At 44.5% G+C, this 25,034-nt stretch overlaps 1 protein-coding gene across 2 annotated transcripts in view; it reads right to left on the bottom strand.

Moving 5' to 3' along the window:
- NGEF (neuronal guanine nucleotide exchange factor) overlaps window positions 1-25,034 on the bottom strand; it is a 979,475-nt gene that overhangs the window by 650,333 nt on the left and 304,108 nt on the right. Inside the window, exon 1 of one of the 2 annotated variants that reach the window (XM_085634693.1) lies at window positions 21,662-22,023. The exons of the other annotated variant lie outside the window; for it this stretch is intronic. Within the exon in view, the coding sequence (XP_085490819.1) occupies window positions 21,662-21,903 (242 nt within the window). The 5' untranslated portion in view covers window positions 21,904-22,023. Of the gene's footprint in view, window positions 1-21,661; window positions 22,024-25,034 lie in introns of those variants that run through there. 2 annotated transcript variants of the gene reach the window in all.

Here is a 25,034-nt window from a genome sequence, read left to right as displayed (position 1 = left end):
AGGCTAACAAGCCTGGTAGTTCAGGTAGGTTTTGCCACCCAATAGACGGAGAGGGGGATTCGGAGTGGGTGCGCTCTGCCTCTTACAGATATATTCCTAGATTGATGAGGAGCATTTATGCAACCTGTTCTTACAATACTCAGAACCCAAAAGGCTATTTTAATCTGGAGATCCCAACCTGCGGTTTTTCTGATCAATTTTGAGGTGATTAGTCTTGCTCTTTCGATTTGTGCACAGCAGAATAGCTCAGATCAGATTAAAGGACAAATTATACAGCTTCCTCTTTTTTACTGTCTGGTCATTTCGATACTCTTTGGTGACCTGAAAATGCGTATGTGCTTTATGGAATATCTGAATTACATGTGAATTCACGTAACCAGCATTCAGTGTCTACAAGAGTTACCAACCTCACGATGAAAGGGGCTTGGGTCTTCCTAATCTCCTCGAATACACCAAGTGGCACAGCTATGGTCCCTGGTGGAATGGCGTAAGGAAGAATCGGAGAAGCGCTGGTTATTTCAGGATAGAGCGATAGCAGGGCAGCACATTTGGAAGGATCCCTTCTTGAAGAGGCCACACCGCCCGATTAGCCTCTACTCCTCTCCCATTACCAGGGCTACTATGGAGATCTGGGACCAGGCGGGACTACGTAAGGGCCTATCGTCATTCCCCTTTCAATTGACTCCAATTCTGGGCGAAGTGCCGCTCGATGAGGAGGGGGTGTTATCGTTTGCTCAACTGCGCACTGAGTGCAGGCTTCCAGGAACCAAGAGGATGCACTACCTGTAGCTGCGACATTGGCTGATGCACCCGCCTAATCGCCTTGGGGCACAGAGATACCTTACATCTTTTGAGAAGTGGCTAGCAACCAAAACCTCGGATAAGCGGCTTATCATTTAACTATATAGCAATTTGCGCCAACCTACTCCGACGCATTTCAAGTGGGAGACAGAGGAGGTGGGAGACAGAACTAGGAAGGCAACTGACACTGAAAGAATGGGAGGAGGTGTATTATAGAGCATGACATACAGCACTCAACGTAGCCAGCATTGAAACTGCCGCCAAAATAGCCACATACTGGTACTTCACGGTGGTATGCCTACACAAAGGAAACCCAGAGAGGAGTCCTGAATGCTGGAGGGGATGTGGCTCCCCCGGAACGCTGCTACACTTGCTATGGGATTGCCCTAAAATAGCAGAGTACTGAACTGTGATCATATATTATATTGATTCACATTCAGACATACAACTTCCTAGAGTCCCCACTTGCATGATTCTAGGGCTGCCTAATCCACTTACTTTCCCATTAATATCCTGTAGGGGAAGGCAGATAGAGTTGGCTCTGGGAGCAGCACTCCAGAACATACCAACACATTGGGGCACAGGACGTACTCCAACACGCCAGGGGTGGCTCCACTGCCTCTGGCACATATTGGGGATGGAAAAGATTAACCTCTCTCTCACTGCCCATTGTGCCTTGTATTGGAAGTTCTGGCACCCGTTCACCAGGGCCGGACTGGCTGTAGCGGGCACCAGGCGTTTCCCCGGTGAGCCACCAGGGTGTGGGCCAGTTTTGGGCCCCTGGAGGCTGTTTTTGTTACCGGCCCCCTGTAACAAAATCGGCCGAAGACAGCCCTAGCAAACAGCTCGGTCACACCCCCCACCCTCCAGGAGGGGGGGCTGGCCCGAGCAGTTTGCCAGGGCCAGTTTCGGTTCCCAGTCCGACCCTGCCGTTCATCACCCTACTTTCGGCTGAATTCCAAGAGCTTACCTGTCCCAAGTACCTGTGCTTACTCTGTCTGACAGACATCACCCCCTGCACAACCGGTAGATACCAGTTAAGCAGGATCCTGAAGAGGTCGGTAGTGTCACACTTATCATATTTCATCACATTGAGTACCAAGAGCTGGGTGGGGGTGTGGAGGGTTCTTGTTGGGAAGGGGTTTTGTTTCTTCTTCGTTGTTGTTATCAGTGCAATATGGTACACAAGCAGAGTGCTGCAACGCTCTACGTGTTGCTACTTTTCGTTGTGTAAAATACAAATCAATAGATTTGAACCATAAAAGTCAAGTCTGATTTTCTTGGGAACTGATTAAAAAGTTTTATTTTTAATAATCAAGAGCTCTCGCTGGTCTGAAACTGTAGATGACCGGATCAAAAATAAGGTTTCATCACATAGATGAGATTGGTAGGTAACTTTGCAATCTGCATCAAGAATAATGGATTTGCACTGATACCGCCTCTAAAAAAGTCCGCTCTGGAAGCTAAAACTGTAGAAAATCTTAGAAATGCCTTAAAGAGATGTGGAAAGGCCACTATTGCCTCGGTATTTTTAAATCTGAGGTGCAGCTTTTTAGGTGACACGAGGGATGTATGTTGGTTCTGCGGGCTGCATTTTGTAAATTGTGGTTTAGTACATTCACTTGGAAGAACTTATGTGTGATCTCGTGAAGAAAATCGAGCTTGAAGTTACAGTCTAAAAGTACAGGAGATGCTCCCACCTGGCCCACCTCCCTGGGACCATCATGCCTCGGAAGTGCTCATGTATGCCACCGTGCTTTTATGCTGCAGCTGCCATCCTTCAGTGAGCTGGGGGAGAACCCCCTGAAGCCTTGGGGTGTCATTTCTCTGCTGCTGCTGTCGCATACTTTGAATATAAAGAGGCAGACGACTGAAAGAAAGTGCTGGGGCTGCTGCCTGCCAGTGACAGGGTGCAGAAGATAAACAACTGCTTTTAAGGCCCATGGAGCTGGTGGAGCTGGTGAAGCTAGACAGGCACATGATACAAACACATTATATGGGGACTGTTCCTTTAAAAAGCATCTACCACCTTCTGTGACTTTTAGGTGACCTAAATATGACAAGTTTTTCTGCATTTTGTTTTCATTAACTGATCCAATTTTCTGCAATCTCTTGAACCAAAAAAAAAACATTTGCTTGTTAAAATAGTCTAATGCGCAAGATCCGTTAATGCTCACCCTCCGCCTCTTATTATATCCCTAAGAGAAGGGGAGACTCAGACGGATTTACATTTCCTTTGGCAAAGAGAGTGACAGGCTGCAGCCGCGGCCGCGATTCCCAGCAGTTTAAAGAACACGATTGGAACAGTAAATACATATTGTCATAACGCATGCTTCATAAAATGCTCAGAGAATATCAAACGCTTCCACTTAATGCTTGTACACGCTGCAAATCCTGCAGAGGAACAGCTCACAAACTGACCTCATAAAATGGGGGAGGGCGGGGGGTTATGACTGGGGCATGGCGGGAAGATTTCTGGTGGGGCTTTCAAGCAAGATGTATTTTTCTGGATGATGAAACAGCCCTCAAATGGAACATGAATGATTAATTTTAAATGAAAAATGGTATGCGCCCTTTAAGAGAGATGAAGGAGATATAAAATGCAAAAAAGTTACTGGGAAAACTAGGTTCCCGCTGTAGCGGCTTTTTGGCATATGGGAATCCACAGTAAAAATGTATCAGGAAAGTGGTTTTAGGAGCAGCTTTTGCATAATTGAAGACTGCAAAGTGCAGTTATCTTCCCTTAATGTGAAAAACTAAATGCATTTCTTTATTTTAAAATTCCCACAAAATAGTTTTCCAGATAACACCAACATTATGGAAAACAACCAATTAATGTACAAAATATCAACTCCCACAATGTGCAAGCCATCTTGGAAGAAACATTGGCAATATTAGGCCTCTTTTGTAGCCATTCCTATTGGCCTTTGCTCGGCCCCAGATGGGCAAAATGATGTCTTCATGTAATTTCTTTTCCTGCTCCCCAGCATAAAGCGGGCAGCCATTCATTACATGGAGTTTCTTGGATATTCCAACCAGTCCCACCCCACCCTTTTCAGTTGTCTACCCTAACTGCCAGTGGCAGCATGCACTTTTAACTACTCTAACCTTCGTGCCAGAAAATTAAGCAGGAGTCGTCCATTATTTATTTGCTTAGCCGAGTGGTGGTAATACAACAAAGAGGGACCCTGAAGCAATAAATAAGGGGGGAATGAGGACAGGGAATAATCAATACAAAAAACAGAAACCCATTTCCCCCACTAGCACAATAAATGTAGGCAATACGTCCATAAGTTCAACTGTGTCCACAGACCAAGCAAAAAAGAATTTTTTAAATTATTTTTTCACATTTTAATTTATTTTTATAAAAATGATGGTGTACATATTGCTGTAACTGTTGTAGCAAAATTGCTACTGATATTCAATGAGTACATATACATCAAGTACATTATAAAATGGACTTTAACACAATAGAAGAAAGACAGCAATCATATTCGTAAACCCAACTGTGAGAAACAGCCAAGCAATGTTTAAAGTTGATTCAAACCTATCCAAACAACAGCAAAAAATACAAAATTATTGAGAAAATATAACATAACCAAGACAGTGAAGCGCCAGTGGTGGACCAGCAGGCACACCAGATATGAGGACGCCTTAGGTAGTTGGAGAAAATCCAATATATAAGGCTCTTTTCTCAGATTTTACATCAGTTTGGTGAACCATGTTGTGACCTTTAAAAGGCTTGTGCTCTTCAAACCAGAATATCTGGTACTACTTGATAGTTTGTTGAAAGCCGTTCACTTCCAACCACAGTCACGCGAAGCAGGACTTGGCCAAGCCAACACACCTCGGATTTAATGCCAGGCCCGGACTGGCCCTCCTGGGCGTTGGGTGGTGCCCGGTTTCCATGCTTTGTGCCAGTGTTTATGCGGAACACCAGCAAGCCCCACTCTCTCTCCAACCTAGACAGGCCCTCTCACTGACAGTGAAGTCACAAACAGAACAAATAGAAACTCTGCTGTGATTTGCTTGTCACCAAAGGGCTGCATTTTAAAATGACATACGGGCTAAAGGCACCTGCTGCAGAACGCTTTGTGTACCCAGAAGTTCTGTGGTGCAGCAGCAGTATGATAATCCTGATTGCACTTTTGGCACTGCTTTGACTCCTCATAAAATAGCATTGAGGGTTAATGTGCCTGCTGCAGGTGCAGCAGGCAGATGGCAGATTTTTTAATGTAACTCCTGCTGTGGTGTATTGCTGCTGTTGCAGACATCCTGCAGGCAGGGCTTTAAGTGGGCCGGGTCCTGCCGGTGCTCAGCTGTGGCCAGTGCTTGAAATGGGAAAATAGAAGTGCAGGTACTCTCTAGCAGAGTACCTGCTTGTTTCTGACAAGTGGCGGTACTCTCCAATTAAAAGTATAGCATTTTTCTCTTAAGAAGTGCCGATACTCTCCCCCTCAAAGAAAAAGTGCCGGTACTGCGTACCGGACAGTACCGGCCCATTTAAAGCACTGTGGCAGTTCTAAAAATCACGTGCCGAGACGGCCCCTATCGGGCTCTCCATTTTTGCCTTCACCCGCAAGGTGAAAAAAATAGTCTTAACTCTGCAGCATTCCCACCCTTCACTGCCTGTGATGCAACTTCAAAGAGACCCGGTATAGCTCTTTCACAGTCTCATCATTTCAGAACCAAACCATTTTCAATACTATATACAACGAAGCCATAGTCGTTGCTAATTTATCCTATGAAACTAAAAACCATTGGCAAAGCCAATAGTCCTGGCTTGTTGTATGTGTAATGTTAATTGTTGTATTGTATATCTGGAAGCAATGATAGAAACAGCAAAATACCAGTCGGGCGACACACTATGTTAAGCACACATTTTTAGCTTAGGTGTTTTTAAGCCACTCCCTAATTACATCGGCCACGCCCCTTTGAGAGACCAGTTTTTTCTCTCCACTTAAAGCCCTGCCTGCTAGGTCACAAGTAACAAGGTTTGAAATATGGCTTCATAAGTTATTACAGTACTTGCGAAAAGCAGCTGCATGCAAACTGCAAAGCATAATTTTAGAAACTTACTGTTTTTGTTCTCAATCTGCAGTTTTCTGTTTATTCAAAGGATTCATTGGGGTAGCAAAAAGTGCGCATGAGTGAGTTTTACATACATGCGACTGGTGTAATCACTCAGAAAGACAGATGCATCTGACTGACATTATTACAGTGTGCGCATATTTTTCGCATTGAAAATTAAAAACAAAACTGCAGCGAGATCATAGTTCATCTCTCGAGCACTTGAAAAGTGACATGCTAATTGTCTGTTTCCTGGCATCAAGGGGTTCGCTCCAGCTACCGCCCAGCCATGAAGGATTACACGAAATGAGTGTTAATCGCTCTTTAAGGGAGACATGTGTGTGTCAGGCTCAGCTGGAACTCATGTTAAGAGGCCTCTCGCACCCAATGAAGGTTAATGCGCTGTGTAGTAAAATGCATTATTTCTGTCATGTTTTTTTCAAAATTCCTGAAGCGAGAACCTCCCCAGATTGCTTTGCAATCATGCTGGCTCGCTCCCTTGCTATGTGCAGAAGGGGAGCTGGTTTGATCACTTCTGCCATGGCAGCATTTGCTTCCCAGTCCAGCCGGGCCAATGCATGTGAACAAAAGTATTCACAAATGGTGTTTACATGCGTTGCATGAACAAATGTGGACTATAACATTAGGGAGTGCCCTGTTGGCTTTGCCGGTGCTGAGGGAAAAAGAAGCAAAAAAACATAAGGTTTTCTGTATAGAATGCATATATAAGATAAAAAGCAGACCTAATAAAAGGCCATTCTGCTTGTATCAGTGTTCTTTCAGAAACGCCAGCTATACAACGCAGAGCTGGTTCAAAAAGCATCATTTTATTCTGCTCCTGAGGAGCAGTCGCTCCTCCGCTAAGAGGGAGGAGTGTCGCCCCACATGAAGAATAAAACGATAATAACATACCGTTATTATCATTCTATTTTTACGGTACTGGCCCAATTTAGTTTAAGGGGCAGGGCGGGCGGGGCTGGACTGTCTGCCAGCAGGGGGAGCAACGGTATGTGCACTTAAGTGCGCATGACGGTTTGGCTGGCAGTCTCCAGTCGGCCAAACCATCATGCGCACTTTGCATGTTCCTGGGTGGAGAACATGCCCAGGCTCCCACTCCCTCTCTGAGCGCCGAACCAAGGCACTCAGACCAATCACGATGCTGCTATCAGCAGTGTTATGATTGGCTAGGAGAGACTGGGAGCCTGGGTGCTTCCTGTATCATCGTCAGAAGAAAAACGGAGGTGAGGCGGCGGACAGGTAAGTGCAATATTCTTTCTAGTGGGCAGTTTAGTACACCACCCATCTTCCCACAGCCCAGTAGGCGAGTATGGTGGTGCTTTCTCGCCTGTGGACCCATCCACTGGACCTGGGAAATCAGATACCAAAACGATCTTGCATTAGTGTGCTGCAAAGTTGGACAACTTTCTCCCCCAGTCGTTCCAAAAGCAACAATTACTTATGGATCTACTTATTGGTTTTCATTCACGTATATGTATTTTAAGATTCTTTATTGTATTTGCAGTTTAGTAGCCTACAATGTGTTCGTCGGAGAGTTCTTGGCTGCCACACATTCATAATCGAGCCAATCTTTGCATCCAAATCTTTGCCTCATGCATATTTCATCGATATTAATATCCTGCAAACTGGCTGCTAAGCTTTGGCTCCAGCACGCCTAGCTGGTGAATGGTGGGGTTTCTATTGTCCAGTTGAAAATGGACTGCGAACACTAATCAGTTGTTCTAGTTTATGTTTTACTTACCCAGTCCAATCATGAATCAGTTAACAAGCCAGAGGCCACTACAGACAGCCTATGATAGTCAGGAGCCGAGCAAGGAAGAGCCTCCTTAGTCCATACTTAGTGCCCTACTGGAAGTCACTGAGTCGATCCGTGAAACCCTGGATCAAGGCAGATGTGCAATGCTGGTACTGTTGGATCTATCTGCAGCGTTTGACACGGTCTCCCACGAGATCCTCCTATACAGATTAATCCAGATAGGAGTGACGGGGACCGTGTTGAATTGGTTTCAGTCTTTCTTGGAAGGGAGGTCACAACAGGTTACTCTACACCCCCATGTTTCTAGTTCCAGATCTTTGGCGCAGGGGGTGCCACAGGGCTCGGCATTGAGCCCGACGCTCTTTAATGTCTATCTCGCTCCCCTTGCTGCCACCATTGAGAAATGGGGTGTGCGAGTTGTCTCGTATGCAGACGACACGCAGCTGATTTTCTCCTTTAAGGAAAATAGTGACACAGCTTTCACCAACTTTAAGCAATGCTTATTAAATATCTCCTCCTGGATGACTGAAAATTGTCTTAAGCTAAATGCTGATAAGACGGAGGTCCTATTCTTTAATCAACCCTCTCCTCCCCGGACGGAGTTGTGGTGGCCTGCAGAACTGAACCCGCCCTCGATACCGGTAACGGCGGCTAGGAACCTAGGCGTCAGGTTTGACTCGCAACTGTCTGGCAAGGCTCAAGTCATGCATATCTCTTCCCAATGCTTTTGGAGATTGAGTGCAGTTTAAGGCCCTTGTCCTGGCTCATAAAGCAACGAGAGGGGTTGGCCCCTGCTATCTGAAACAGAGACTGCAGAAATATCGTCCCCCAAGAACTCTCAGATCCTGCAATCAAAATCTTTTAATCATTCCGCGGTTTAGAAAGGCTAGGACAGGTGGGCGTGCGTTCTCAGTGAAAACTGCAATGCTATGGAACACCCTACCAAATGATCTTAGACAGCTGGAGAGGGAACTGCCATTCAGAAAGGCCCTCAAGACTTGGTTGTTCAGAATGCCTTAGAGACCGCTGCTATCCTCCTCTCGCTCTATCTCTTGTACCTGTAGGACGCTAGCGCCGGGACACTTCCGTTGGAAGTAGCTGTCGCGCTCTATAAATATATAAATAAATAAATAAATAAATAAAATAGATTAAAGGAGGAGTCTGCATTTTCCCTTCTCTAAAGATTATCTTTTGAGGAAAATTATAGCTTTCTGTTCTGTGAACCCTTTACATAAACCCTCTGTATTATACCACAATGCATAGGATTCAAAGGTACACTCTACAACTGTTAAATGATCCAAATGTGAAATGGGTTGTATCTGCCAGTGTGTAAGCATGCCATCTACCATTAAGATCAATCAGATCATGTTTCCGAACAGTTTTTGCAAGTTGTCTGTCCCCCATGGCTGTTTGACACTAGATCATACCACGATGGGGCAATAATTATTGCAGCATGGTCATCAAATTGATTCAGGTCACTTGTTCTTCCTCCCATCCATGCATTTAGGTCTCCTGACAAGATTGTTGTGTCTACTGGAAACCTATCACCAAGCAAGAGAACTATATCATTAATGTAGAAATTGCTATCAGATCAAGTTTAAACTATAATGCTTGCCTTAATCAATTATGTATCAGCTCAATAAAATAATAACCAGAGTAGAAATAAATTAAGTTTGGAGAGAACAGCTGTTGAGCCATAGTATGGACTTTCCAGAACTTAATTCCTATACAAAATGCCTAAAATACACAGTAGTGACCAAACAAGGGCCTTTGAAATTGCTCATAACTATAGACATGGCTAATGGAATTATGTAGCAATGGAGGACTAATATATGCAGCAGAGTTAACTAAATTATGCAGCAAGAAAAGACAAACTATGTGGCATAATGCAATACATTATTTGGCAGGATTATTTCTCAATGTTTTCATTTTAATATACACTAATACCGTCTGGGTTACAGTTTCACTTCATTTGTGGAAGTTCAACCTCTAGCAACTGAATAGTGGCCGGTTAATCTTTCCAAGGGGCCAACTGCCTGGCAGCACTATTCGTAGCACCTTTTTAGGTCTGGCATTAGCCTTTTGAATGTACTAAAATTATATGTATAATATACTCACTTAAAGGGGCTTTCTGTCAGCTCTCTTCATCCATTGGCTAGTTGTTGCGTCATTCTCTTTTTCCTTCCTCCCACTACTGCTTACAGCATGAGGCAGTGAGTCAACCTAATTCAGCTACTGGCCAACCTCATTTTGAATGACTGCATTTTGCTCTTTCACAAGGAGACATCTGCACACAAGCTAGTTTTTGTTTTCACTTTATTGTTCAATGTTGCCCTTGTGGCTGATAGGAGACATAATTCTAGCCCCAGAATAGACCCCTGGTACTTCAAACACAAGAGTGTAAAAGGAAAGCTTAGGGCACACACAGATTTCTACTTTCAAGAAAACCAGGGGACAGTTAGGTCGGCTTGCACCCTATGGGAGGCATATAAAGCAGTAATACGCAGCAAGGCTCAGGCGCTGATAGCAGGGAAGAAAAAAGAAACTCCATTGGAGTGTGAGGCCATAGCTGCTCTGGAGATCAGAATTCAGGCAGAAGGGACTCCGGCCTTTGCCCCCAGCTGCATCTACGCGAACACAACCTCCGTGTTTTAGCGGCGAACACAGCAGGAGCCACACATTGGTGAAGCAGAGTCGCCTCTATGAGGTGGGAGACAAGGCCAGTAAATTATTGACTTCGCTAGATAGGAGGAATAGGAGACGCTCCTGGGTGCTAGCTTATAGATAAAACAGGTGTCCTGTGGATGTAAAACGTTGCTATAGCAGCAACTTTTGCGACCTGTAACAGGGACCTGTACAGCTTGGTATCAACCAGAACTGCGGAGGACTGTGCAGACTTCCTGAGAGATATTACGCTTCAGACACTTAGTGAGGAGGCTAGAGAGACCCTGGAGGCAGATCTGACGGTGGAGGAACAGGCTGTTGCTCTGCCGAGTTTACAATCTGGGAAGGCGGTGAGACCGAACGGATTACCAGTGGAACTTTATATGGGACTTACTGACAAACTTGCCATGTCGCATGCATAGACATGTTTAAGGCGTCTCACAAAGGAGGGTTCCCTGCCAGAATATCAGCGTACCACGACTATAGTAGTCATATATAAAAAGGGAAAGCCCCCGTCAGACAGTGGCTCTTACAGACCAATCTCTTTATTAAATGTGGGGGTCAAGGCTTTGGCCAAAGTCTTAGCCACTAGGCTTTGCGAGGTTATCACCTTCATTATACACCTTGACCAATCTCACTTCATGCCACACATAAGCACTAGACTAAGCCTGAGGTGCCTCTATGGCGTCCTGCATATTACTGGATCACTCCAAATGGAGCAGGCAATACTGTTATCCTTAGAAGCAAAAATGTCCTTTGACAGCATAGAATGGTCATACCTCTTCGCTACATTGGACAGATCGGGCTTTGGGCCAAGGTTCCTGGGCTGGATCAGACTCCTATATCAGGCACTGTTAGCACAGGTGCTTGTCAGTGGAGCAACCTCTCGTGCCTTCTCCCTAAATACGGGTACCAAGCAGTGTTATCCCCTCTCATCCATGCATTGTCACTAGAGCCGCTTGCGGCCTGGATTCTTCAAGACCCCTTGATAAAAGGATTTCAGTCAGCAGGAGGAACGCTTCTTGCTATACCCAGACGATGTCCTGCTGTACGCTACACAGCTGTGCAAATCGGTAGCTAGAATACTGTAGTTCTTTGACCTCTTCAGTAGCTATTCGGGCTACCAGGTACATTGGAGCAAATCTTTTAACTTTTCTTTGGCAGATGCGGTACCGGGAGTTCCATCTGACTGTGCAACACCAATAGTGCGGGAGGGCTTCCAGTATCTAAAGCATTTATGTCACCTCAAGACTTTATGAATAGAAATGTATTGCCTCAGTTGGACAGACTCAGGAGAGACATTGCTCACTTGTGGTACTTGCCACTCTTCCTGATGGGGAGGGCGGCCCGCTACAAAATTATGTCCCTACAGCACCTCCTCTACATGCTTTAAAGTACCCCATTTCCGGTCCCACCTGAGTTCTTTCAACAAGTGGAGCAAAAAGTCAAGCTACTCCTCTGGGGAGCTGGGACACTACGTATTGCGCTAAAGAAACTACCGTGAGGGGTCTATGACAGTGGTTTGGGGATCCCTGACATCAGGAAATATCATTGGGCGGCCCAGCTGCTAGCGATCCACGGCTGAGCTTTTTGGCGTACCTTGTAGATCAAGATGCCATGGGTACCGCAGGATACGAGGCGGCTGTTTACTGTAAAAAAAAAAAAAAAGAGAGTGAGACCTACCGACACATACCAAGTAAGTGGTCAGAGTGTGGAAAGAGGCTTGCAGTTGTTTGGGATGGACGGGCGGCTCACTTGCGATGCCCCTTTGTGGCATAGTGATGCACTCGACGAGGTTGGACCATGGTGGCTTTCTCAGGTTGGGCATTGATTGGGATAGAACATCTGGGCGGAATTTGGAGGGGTTGGGCCATGATAAATTTCGAAATCCTTTGTCAAGAATTTCAAATGGTGGAGACGGAGTATTATTGATACCTTCGACAGGGGCACACATAGCAACGCCATATGCGGGAGGGGGAGGCATTACCAGAAGCATCACCTCTGGAGGACCGTCTGCTCCTTGACCCCATCCCTGAAAAAGAGATATCTACAATCTACAAAAATCTCCTTAACAACTCTCCTGACCCGTTGGGAACTCTGAGAGACGCACGGACAGCTGGCCTGGGTGACTTGGATGATGAGGACTATGTGGAGGCCATCCAGAGCACATGTGAGACAGCAATTAGAACTAGGTTCAGGTCGGTCCAGCTCAGGATTCTTCATAGGTCTTATTACTCAAGGTCCCTACTACATAAAATATGTAGAGCAGACACACCACTGTGCCTCTGTGGAATCAACCGGGGTGGCATCTTCAAACACATACTTTGGGAGTGCCCACGGATTCAGGACTTCTGGAGGGGGGTCACTGCGGTAATGTCCCAAGTTTTGTCTTCGGCCATTCCCCTGGGGACTAAGTAGCTTCTCCTGATGGTGCCGTGGGAGGACACCTGGACAAGGCATCCGAGGATCTGGTTGGCATTGGCGGTAGGGGTGGAGAAGCTTAATATTGCTCACGCATGGGGCACGAGCATTCCCCCCAGTATTGAAGATTACAAAATAGGTCTTGACTGGTATCGGAGGGCAGAACGAGCGGTGTACTGGAGTAGGGGATTTCCCAAAAAATGGGAAATGGTATAGGGAGCCTGGTGGGCTTTCAGAGGATCATGACTGGGGGAGGGCACAGAAAGAAGGGTTGAATGTTTCTTTCCTTTTCTATATGTTGTGCGGAAACTGTTGACTTTCCTATTAAATGTACACCAGCTGTACAAGCGCCATCCTGATTGTATACTCTTATTCAATATTCTGAAGATGAGCTTTGATTTTAAATAAAAAGAGTTTTAAAATTAAAAAATGTGTCGTGTTTACAGCCTGATATGAAAGCTACCAAATGAGAGCACAGGGCACATTCCAGCTTTATCACTTCCTGTCTCCTGCAAATGCTGCTGCAAACTCCTTTTCAGTGGCCTTTCTTTATCTGACATTGCTGCTTCCCATCATACCAGATTGTATTTATTTGAAAATTATCTTCAGAAGTTAATCTTATTTTTAATATACACGCTATGAAGTGCATTTATAACTGCTCGCTTTTATGTCATGAAGGTATGGATTTTAATTGAAGACTACAATTATACTTATAAACAAATTTAGCTGGTTTGTCCTGCTTATGTGACTTTCTAGTTTGCTTTCACTGCTCTTATGTCTTGCATATAATAGACATTTTACTATTATATTACTAATTAAAGATGTGTTGTTTATTCTAATTTTCTTTCTTTCTCTCTATCCATCCATCTATCTGTCTATCCATCTATATTTAAAACCCTATCTGCCTTTCTACCTATCTACTAATCTATTTACCAGTCTTATTATGTCTTTCTGTCAACCTGCCTTTCTACCTACATGTTTATATATCTACCTGTCGGTCTGTCTACCTACCTGTCTATATATTTATCGGTCTGTCTATCGATCTTCACAGCTCTATCGGTCTGCTTGTCTGTCTATATGTCTATCTATCTACACAACCCCATCTATATCTATCTTAGCAACCCTATATATATATATGTCTATTTATCTTTACAATCCTATGTATCTACCTATTGACCTATCTATCTACCTGTCTGATCTTTCTTTATAGCTCTCTGTCTGTGTAAATAGCTGCCTTTCTAGCTATCTACCTATCTGCCTATCTATCTACCTGTCTCCCAGCCTGTCTATCTGCCTGCAGATCTGTCTCCCTGCCTGTCTATACACATGTTGGTCTATCCATCTATCCATCTATCTATCTATCTATCTATCTATCTATCTATCTATCTATCTATCTATCTATCTATCTATCTATCTATCTATCTATCTATCTATCTATCTATCTATCTATCTATCTATCTATCTATCTATCTATCTATCTATCTATCTATCTATCTATCCATCCATCCATCCATCCATCTATCCATCCATCTATCCATCCATCTATCCATCCATCTATCTATCTATCTATCTATCTATCTATCTATCTATCTATCTATCTATCTATCTATCTATCTATCTATCTATCTATCTAGTTGTGCAACTCTATTGGTTAGATGTCTGTATGTCTGTCTATGTAACCCTGTTTTTCGGTCTATCTATATAGCTGTCTATATCTATCTTAGCTACCCTAGCTCTAATTTATCTTTTCAACCCTATCTATCACTTTTCAAATCTATCTAAATCTGTTTTTGCAAATCTGTCTATCTCTCTGTCTGTCTTTGAACATCTCTCTAGCTTTCTTTCCAAGCCTCTCTGTCTTTTCAAACCTCTCTGTCTGTCTGTGATAATGATTTACAGAAAAAATTACAAAAAAGCATTTGCAAGCCAATGACAGACTGATTAGCTTTTTAAGTTGACCGTTAGCCAAGACATTTTGATTTTCACTCCAGCATGCATTCTGGGGAAATGTGTCAGCCCACTTCAGTCATTGGCTGACTTCACTGTGAATTACGGCATGCTGCCCTTTCACAAGAAGCACAAACACACACAAAGTAGTTCCCTTCAGTGCAAGGGACATCCATGGAAATTTGTGATTTTCAATCAATCAATCAGGGATTTGTGAAGTGCACTACTCACCCATGAGGGTCTCAAGGTGCTGGGAGGGGGGGGGGGGTTGGGGGGAAGGGGGTCGGACAGCTCTGAGTTATCCAAAAAGCAAGGTTGTTTAGGCTAAAAAAGTATTTTTTCCTTTGGCCAATTTTTCTTTGTTTAGATTGATGTGGGGCCAGCAGCTTCCCAAACAAAGTTTAGCAAAAACCCTGAGAGAACAAAATAAAAAATATCAAAAGGCTGGCATCCAGCACTAGCCCTATTGGCTTTGTCAAAGTTTGTTATAGCGTTTGATCTGTTTGCACTAGAAACCACATTTTTTGTTGATATTTGCACATTGTACAACACATGAACTCTGTGGCAAGTACCTAGAGTGTATGGTTTGACAGGTGGGACATTCTTTTTCCCACCAGTCATTCATATAGAATGAAAAGTGGGATATGAAAAGGGTAGATATCCCCGGGGAGGGCTGCTCAGCTGGGTAATGCCTTGTATAGTAAACCGCAAAAAGAACAATTGATGGGCAGAATGCTGAACAATGTCAAACATTCAACCCAATATAGAGATCTGGGACTAAATCCCTAATTTTTTTCTGTAGCACATTTCACCGTAAGTGGGATGAGTATGCCCAGACGTGGTTCCTCTGCTCGCTGTGCCACTGGATTCAAGCTAGCCTGGTTGATGAGGGGTGAAACCCTGAAACAGGTCCCAGGATGCTAGTTTCCGGTCCAGTAAGGACCCAGCTTGGCAGTTCATGCTGGACTGTTCCCATGAGAAGCAGGGTCAAGACTGATTTGCATATGGCTGGGTCCAAACTGGGGCGGCGAAGTGAGCAAAAGAACGATGGGTATAATCCAGATCTCTTGACTGGGGGTGAATGTTTGATTAACTCAGCATTCCGGCCCTCATATGTTGCTGTAGCACAATTGTTTAAAGCGACAGTACAATAAGATGCCTTCTGCTAAATCGCATTGCAATTTCTTAGAAAAATCCATAATTTTAAAAGCCTTTGAAACAAATGTCATCCAGTCAATGTAGTCATCATACAACAAAAACTCAAAAATACAAAAACTCAAAAAACACAATACTCTAGATAGTTTTTCAAAATACCCTTCCAAGTAGACGGTATTTTTAACAAATAACACTTTGTAAATTCCTCAATTGAGTAGCCTGCTAGTTCCCAGAACATGAGGGATTTCTGTGATGCTGTCCATACAATTCCACTGCATCAACTTCTGATCATAAAAGCAGCTAACAACCCGCATAGCGCCTATAGCTGTTGCTGCTCTGCACTTCTGCTTGCAAAACGGAGCAACCAATGTTATGCAGTAAATTCCTTCTCAGGTTTATCACCTCAAAATTGTTCTCGATCACTTGAGCACAGAAAATAATAAAACCTGGAGAGGAGATGTAAGTGTGAAAGATTCTCTAACCCTCTCGGCCTGCAACTACTGTATAGCTTTGCAGTTTGTGATTCATTCCACCTGTAAGTGCGGTCTGCTAAAGGCTGCACACCATTTAATCTCATTTTACAAAGGGATTTGCCAGGTTCTGACAATTTAATAGAAATGAGAAATAATGCCAATTTCCCTCATGGTTGGGGGGGGGATTTTCTTTTTATATATTCCATATTTTTTTTATTTTATTTATTGAGTTTTATATATATCGCAAACATGACACTTTAGGGTATCCAACCGCAGTACATGATCCCGTAGAGATCTCCTTGGCCTCCTAGATATTCATCAGTCACACAGTTTCCTGTATTGCAGCTCCTTGTAGAACAACTTCCTATGAGGGACAGAGTAATCACCCCCTAATTCCTTAATACTGCCTCATGCCTCAGATGTTTTCACTGCATGCCGCGGCCAGAAATACTCTCCATTGTAGCGGGTCACCCTATCCCTCCCTCAACAGCTCTGTATTCAGACGTGGCCCGATCCCTTTCCAAGCTTAGAACATTTTAGATGTCATAGAGACAGCTGTTAGCTCTACTCTTAGAGGGATCACTGGTGTGAATTTGGGCGTATTTGTGATTGTGATTTTTCTAGGGGTATCACCCTTGCCGTGACCCCAGAGGTCACTGTCATACATTACCATAGCAGGCTCCCTTATATCAGCTTGTTTGCCATGCTGAGTACCTTTACCATTACTCTGAAAACTATCCCAAATGGAAACTTGAGGCCTGTTTTAGAGTATGCACTTGCAGTATAGTGGATGGGACATCTGGTGACAGAGTATCCCATTAACCAAATGCTAAATGAGGCCATTCATTATTAATTACTTCATTTTGTTTTCCTCCACGGGTCCCCTCCCAAAATACCCACTCTTACTTTTAGGCCTATTTAACGTGAGGTATTTTGCCTCGAAATACTCAGACCTCTCTAGTTATTGTGGACACCTCTCATGGTACGACGAAGGATTGCTGTGATTCAGCTTCAAGCAGTGAGTCAATCCTCCGAGTGTCCACTTTGCAGCATCACAATTCCAAGAAGTGTTTACTTTGGGATCATAGTAATGTACTGGAAGAAGAATATAAGATCTAGAGTCGAGCCTAGCATCCTGGTTAGTTTTACAGAGATTTGTTGTGCAATAATCCCTTCCACTGAAACCGATTAAGGGGGGGTCTGTAGGTACTATCTAAATCAGGCCTCTTAGTGCATGGTCCTACCCCTTTATCAGCCAGGCATGCCATAGTAACCTACAGTATAGGGCGGCAAAGGCCTGCGCTTGAATGAGTATTGGCACAGACAGGGACTGTCCCTATTGACTGTGGATTTCTCAATCAGAGCCCTCCAGATAAGGATGTGGTCTAAAAAAAATCTATCCAATTTGGCAAACTGTCTGATTGGAGCCATATTAATATTTGCCTCTGCTCATTCCTCAGCCAAGCCCAGAATTCATCTCCTGCATATTTTTTAGGGATATCTAGAGAGGAGATAGCTACAACACTGGGATTCAGGGTCAGTTTCCCGATCGCTATATGCTTTTTGAACTCCGCCTATGTTTAGTTCCAGGCTGGAGGGGCCTCTTCGAGGACCTTAGCATGGGGTCTTCGCTGCTGTATATTCAGGTGTTCCCAAGAGCAAGCTTAGATCCCCCTGCAAATGGCACGGGTTTCCCAACACCAAGCACTTCCTCAAAAGGGCTGCCCTTACCAGTTACTCTCAACAGCAAATAACACCCATGGGGAAATGTCATCCCTATCACAGAATGGTAATGGAGTCTGTACAGGGCTCTAAGGGAGCGGTCCTTAACCCTTTGACTTCTCAACACCACTGACTCACTAATGAAAGCCAGGAAGCCGGGTCTAAACAATTTCTATGATCTGACCCTCAAAACTATGCCCAAAAGTGCAAAATCAAGTCAAATTATTAAATGTATTATTTAATCAAATAACTTTATTCGATTCATTAGAATCATAAAAGTTAACACAATAAAACATCTAAAAACAATTACAAAATTCACACACATATTCCCTTCCATAGATCTTAATAAACCAGCAAAATCAATCAATTTAAAAATAATCATAGCTATCCCCACCTCAGTTTGTACAGTTGAGAAAAAATAACATTCTTAGTAAAATAAATAAAAGTAGATTCATTTTCACACCTCATAACGTTTCCTGATTATAAATGCAGTTCTAATGAAACTAAGTACTGCACTAGAGATTACAGCCGTAGATAGTGCCCTTAAATAGGCATAGCCCTCTTGATAAGAGCAGGGCCTAATAGCGTTCAACATAGGTTTAATAAAACATGCTCTAGGGTATTTATACAGGGAGCAGAACAACATAAAATGCATTGTACTCTATTTGGCCAGATTATTACAAGGTTAGGGGGCTAGTCTCTCCCACCAGCCGGCCTGTTTAGGATAGGCCACTAAAAAATGCAGTGTTCCCAATCGAAATCTGGTCAACAGAAAACGCGATTGTACATGCGAAGTAAAAGACAAATAAAATTGCTGGGGACCTAATGCCCCATCATCTAATGTTCCCCTGCCTTGGTCAGACATCCTTAATTCAGTGCGGTATGTATTTTTTATAATCATTTTCATATTAGACTCAATAGTATCTGGGTTATTATATCATTCCTCTAGGCCAATCTAATAAAAAGTATCCCTAACATAACGCAGCCAAGGGAGTGACATTGCAATATCCAGATTCATACAATCTTTAAGGATACTCCCAGTGAATGTCATAGTCTCTGAAGACCAGATTTTCGCCCATAGGATAAGGGGTGCAATGTTTATCCTATCTTTCACGTATTCCAGGCCCGCCTCTGAATGACAAAATGAGGTTGAAGTACTACTCGGAATCATTAAAAGCCTTTTTAAAAATGTATTCTCTAAAACCTGAATCTGATAACTCTTATGATAACCCCATACTCCGGCCCCAAAAGTAGCTACAGATAAACATTCGGATTTATATAAAATTATCATTTCTGTAACCAGTTTATGTCCCAATTTACAGGCAAAACGAAACAGCCCCTCTGTTATTCTACTGGTCTGTTGGGCCCTTGTCATAATTAGTTTATCCCAACTCAATTTGTTGTTAAAAACTACCTAAATAGGTAAAATTGGGCACCTTCTCAATGATTTTTCCATTCACAATGAACTTCCTAATTTTAGTTTTTCCTGGACCACAAACCATAATAAATGATTTACCAAACTTTACTTTGAGGTCCAGTCCTAACATAAAATCAGTGAAGGCGGTCAGGGCCCTTTGTAAACTATTGGCCGTCAGGGTCATTAATACCGTATCATCGGCATAGGACAACAGAGGGACCGGTCTACCTCCTACTCTTGGAAAATCCAGTTGCTGTTTAGCCAAGAATGACTCTAGACCATTAGTTTATACAAGAAATAGGAAGGGGGCCAGGATACAACCCTGGTGCACCCCTTCCGTGGAGGCAATGGGCCTGGTCTTCTCACCTCCTGGTCCAAAGCGCACAGCCACAGTGGTGGATTCATGTAGCCTGCGCAACAGGGTAATAAGGGGCTCTTCAAAGCCCATTTCCCCCATCATTGTCCACAGCTTTCCCCTATTTAATCATAAAGCATGCAAAAATCAAAAGTATAATTTTAAAGGGAATGCTGCATCGTTTCAAAATGCTGTTTTATTTCTAATATATGAAGCAATATGCTAGATTCCCCCTTTGTTGGTGCATACAGTGCTTCAGTTGAGGCCACCCATAGTCCATGCTATTCTGCTTCTTGCACTTCTCCCAAATTAAGGTTACCAACATAATTTTGAGCCTCAGGTTTCAAATTTCTTTACATTAAACAGAGCTCTGAAACATTTTAAGTTTTCTATTTTTTTTTTTTAATGTATACATACACGATTTGAATCGGATAATTGTATTTACATTTCTACAGAGTTTCAGTCTACCTGTGTGGATGCTGCGGAGCCGGGTTAAGAACCGCTGCTCTAAGGTGTGTTCAGTCAGAGAATAGAAGACATTAGAACTGCTGTTGCTGTACCGCGCGCAGGGGTGATCCTGGCCAATCAAAAGAGCCGCTGAGAGCAGCACGCGCTCCGCAGTACACCGCGCAGGTCTCTGCACAGCATTCGGGCAGCTCCTGGTTAGGACTGGCGCATGGAAGGCAACGGGGCACGTGGGGCTGGCTGACTGACTGACTTACTTCTACTGATATGACTACTGATAGCACTCTGGGGCGATAAAACGTAAGCAGTAGGCAGGTGCAGGCCATGTGCAGAGTTCCTAAACTCACAGGTACATAAACCAGCAGAAATACCACCGACTGAGGCCAGAGAGGAGAAAAGAGACTGTCAGTTTGGTGCCACGCTTCCCTGTAGCCAGAATTGTTCTAAACACATTGGGAAACGATAGAGGCGAGCACCACCATGGTGAACAGAAAGGGAGAACGTAAGCAAGAGAGGGAGGTTGACAGGCCAAGTGAGAGAGGAAGGGGAGGGGAGAGAAGCTGCGTGAATGGGATGGGGAGAAAGAGAGCGAGAGATCGGAGCAAGCGGTGAGCAATACATAGAAAGGATTGGCATTTAGTAAAAGGCACCGCGTGACAAAAAGTGAGTGGGAGCCAACAAGAAAAGTCAGGGGAACGAGCGCAAGGGATGGGCACAGGCAGAAAGGCAGGTGTGCGGGATACGAACAAGCTAGAGCGATAGAAATAAAAAGCGGTGTGAGGAGAGGTAGAGGCGAGGTTAAACGGAAGGGGGGGGGGGTAAAGCGAACATGTAAGAAATATGTGGGGGAAAGAAATAAAGAGAGAAAGAGGAGAATTGAGAAAGAAAAATTTTAGGCAAATGGAATAAATAAAAAGAGGATGGGTGAGAAACTGAGGGGGGAATGAAAAGGAGAAATAGAAGGGGAAGGAGGGTGCATAAATTAAGGGGTGGGGAATTGAAGAAAGAGGAGAGAGATAAAACCAGCACGATGGAGAATTAGAACAAGTGAAACAGAAGAGAAAGGAATATGAAGAGAAATAATGAGGACGGCTGAGAAAGAGTGGAGGGTGGAAGATGAGATAAGTGCGAGAAAATACATAGAAGGCGTAATGCACAGGAGATAAACGAAGAGAGAAATTGCGAAAAAAGATAAGTAAACGAAGCCGAGCAGGAAAGATGGGAGGCAGTGCTGCAAAATTATAATAAAGAATGACAGGGAGCCAGGAGAGGGTGAGAGGTATTCAGCGGTCGCAGATCGCGCGGGCTCCGCGCCTTCTGAAGGCGCTATTAATAGTCCCGAGCACTTCACACCTCTCAGCCCATCATCCCGCTCTGAACCTGTCCCTGTCTCTTACCCGTCCGGGAGGTCGCCGTCTTCTTCCGGCGGGGAAGGACTTCGCGGCGGGGTCAGGGGGTCGCTGTGGTCGGTGGGCAGAGGCGGGCTGCCTGGAGGGGAAGTGCTGCCAGGAGGGGTCCCTGGGTTTTCGGCCAGGAGGGATGGGCTGTCCGGAGGAGAAGGGCTACCCGGAGGAGAAGGGCTCCGGGGGGAGGGAGGGGTGTCCCCCTGATGGGCCCCAGGCTCGGGCAGCAGCTCCATGAGGGCTCCGCAACACTCACCCTCGGCGGGAGGAGGCGCAGGCACCGCACTCCCGGGGGTTGCCACGGTAACGGAGGTAGGGATGCTGTCCCTGCGACAGAGATTCCTTCATGTGCCGGGAGGAGAGTACCTCCCAACTAGAGGGAAAGAGAGAGTGTGGGAGGGGAGCACACCTACGGCAAGTATACAGGGGCAACGAACCTGCGACCAGCGCAGAGGAGGGGAGGGGGTGAGAGTGCACAGGGAGAGAAAGAAGAAGTGGAGGAACAGAATATACTAGGAAGGAGATGGAGACACAGGCGAGAGACGAAAAGGAGATACGCCAATACCGGACAGATTAAAAGGGAGGGGTTTCAAGAAATACATAAAAAGGAGGTAAATAAATTAAATATAACAGGCGAGAGGTAAAATGGAAGGGGTTCAAGGGATAGAAAGACAAGCGGGGTGCACAGGGGGGAGGGGGATAAAGATACATGGGCACAGAAAAAGTGGTAGGGGGCATGAACAGGGAATGGAAAGAAGTGCAATTGGTAGACAGAAGCAATCAGAAAAAAAGGTAGAGGGAAGAGAAATATGAAAAGAGAACGAGACAATCAGAGAGGCATAGAAACCAATGAATGAGTAGAGATAACGAGGAGCAGAGACTGGCACAGAAGGCATCGGAACTAACAACCAAAGCTAAATATAGAAACAAAAGAATGGAAAGTGACAGAAACAACGGCAGAATAACGGGCCTGTGAAGTGTAAAAAAAATGTGCGCATTTCATTCTTATAACCACATTCAGATGATGATGAAATCCGTGGTGAGTGCGACTGTGCGTCGTACTGAGAACGGTGTATTAGGAAGATCACAAATGCTGGAAATGGAAATTAATAATTACCCTTGGATCCTATGGGAGTCGTGGGGGGAACAGGGTCTTTAGGATGGAGACATGAGGGCCTGGGACAGGAGGAGTGGAGTGAAAGACAGCGAGCGAATGAATTATTCATAGCAAAAATTCAGTGCTTAGTTTGTAAAAAATAAGTGCCAGGGCTCTCGTCAGGAGCCCCCTGCAGTGTGCTCCACACATTGCCCCTGCCATGCTGCAGTGATAGTAGCATAACTACTAACATCATACCTCTAAAAGTTGACAAATCGGACTATTTCAGCCCCCCAAAGGTATAAGAATGGCTTGGGCAGCAGGTAATAGTCATTTTTGAAGTATATTACATTAATAATTACTTATTGTTGTTGTCATCTCTAAATTAGCCAGACAGCACCACCTTGTGGCAGGCTGTCACAAGCGCCGGTGCTGACAATTAAGTGCGCGCCGAGCACCGGAATCCACAGGCTCAAATTAAGCACTGAGTCTGCCACTAAGTAGTTGTCAACACGGGAAAACGTGACAGCAGTGCTGTTCGTCCTTACATAATTGGTGGCACACTGACTGCAATTTAAACTACTTTAGAGGGTTAATGGAATTATATTGTATATAATATGGATCAAGAGTCAATTCGTTTGTTACAGAGATCCCTGTATTATTTACAGCAAAAACAACTTGCATTCTGTGCTAAATAATGATGACTACTGTATTTACGCACACATAAAAGATATACCTGGTATTTCTACACAGCATGAATAGATCTACATATCTTACACAGACCCACAGTCTGAGAAAATCAAAAGCACTTTAAAACCACTGGTAAAGTGCCAGGGCCCAAAGGCTTCCCAGCAGAATTTTTCAAATGTTTTGCTTGAGTAGTGGCTCTGCACCTCTTGAATATGTATAGGGAGGGGGAAATTGTCCAGAGACTTGACTGAGGCTACTAGTAAAGTGCTTCCTAAGCAAGATACACCACAGTTCTATTGCTCGGCGTATAGGCCCATTTCTCTCTTGAACATGAAGTTAAAATTCTCATCAAGATCCTAACCAGTAGACTAGTTAAGGTAAACGGAACCCTGGTCCATAAAGACCAGAATGAGTTTATGCCACGACGTGGCCCCAGACTCTGCTTTACTCTGCTTCTCCAAGTGCCTCTGGCCAGGCATCAGCAGCTTGAGGGTCTCCTCGCACTGGTCTTCCTGTATTTCGAGATGGCCTTCAACTTGGTACATTGGGATTTTCTTTTCCAAATTCGGCATAGAATTTTGGCACCAGATTTATTAGGCTAGTTCAGACATTTTACGTAATTGGCTGCGGCCAGAGCAAGGTCAATGGGGCACTCTCAAGGCCCTTCCCTATTGAGAGGTACCAGGCAGGGGTGCCCACTGTTGTCCCTCCTATTCTCCCTGGTCATTGAACCACTGGGCGAGTGGATCCGGAGGGACACTAGGGTATGAGGCTTCAAGTGGAGAGAGGGCATTGAGGACCGCATTTCTCTCTATGCAGACATAATGTTACTCCGTTTACACAGCCTGGAGGCCACAGGGCTCCAAGTAATGGAAATGGTTGATTTATATGGCTTGGCCTCTGGTTTGGTTGTGAACTGGGCCAAATCAGTGGTGGTCCCCTTTGAGGAGAGGTTGGTGATTGGGGTGCACTGGGACAGATGTAGCCCTAGTGGGACGGTTCCAGATATCTAGGTATGCATATCTGCCTGGAGCAATCTTCTTATTGGCACTATAATGTAACTCTGCTACTGAAAAGGACTGACCGGGATCTCAGGAGAAGGTCCTCCTTGTCCCTATCTATACTAGGCAGGATTGCCTTAGATAAAAATAGTACTTCCTCGTAGGCTCTATGTACTTCAAAACTATCCATTTGTAATAACTCTGCCGACACTCATGAAACTTCAAGGTTCCAATAGGTCATATATTTGGGCTGGCAAACAACCCTGGATCTCATTCAATAAATGCACCACAAACATGTATGATGGAGGACCGGGGGAGGGCAATATATCTTGTGCTGTACTATTGGGCGGCACACATGCTGGTAACAAATAACTGGCTATTTGGCAATAGGCAGGGAACTGCCTTTCGCCTAGAACTTGAGGGATGTGGGTTGAAAGGGGTGCTACACCTCTTATACATGTTGGGGAAAATGTTGTCCTTGCCTGAGGTCACGAAAAAGAAGCTGACAGAGTGGAGCAATGTCCTACGCCACATGCATTGGTTTAAAACCCCAGCACCGTAATGTGTGGGTAACTGGTAG

Source organism: Triturus cristatus, chromosome 11 (assembly GCF_964204655.1).
Source record: "Triturus cristatus chromosome 11, aTriCri1.1, whole genome shotgun sequence".
In the NCBI taxonomy this organism is placed as follows: Eukaryota; Metazoa; Chordata; class Amphibia; order Caudata; family Salamandridae; genus Triturus; species Triturus cristatus.
Note: the sequence above shows the minus strand (reverse complement) of the source record. Positions and strands in the feature narration are given on the sequence as shown.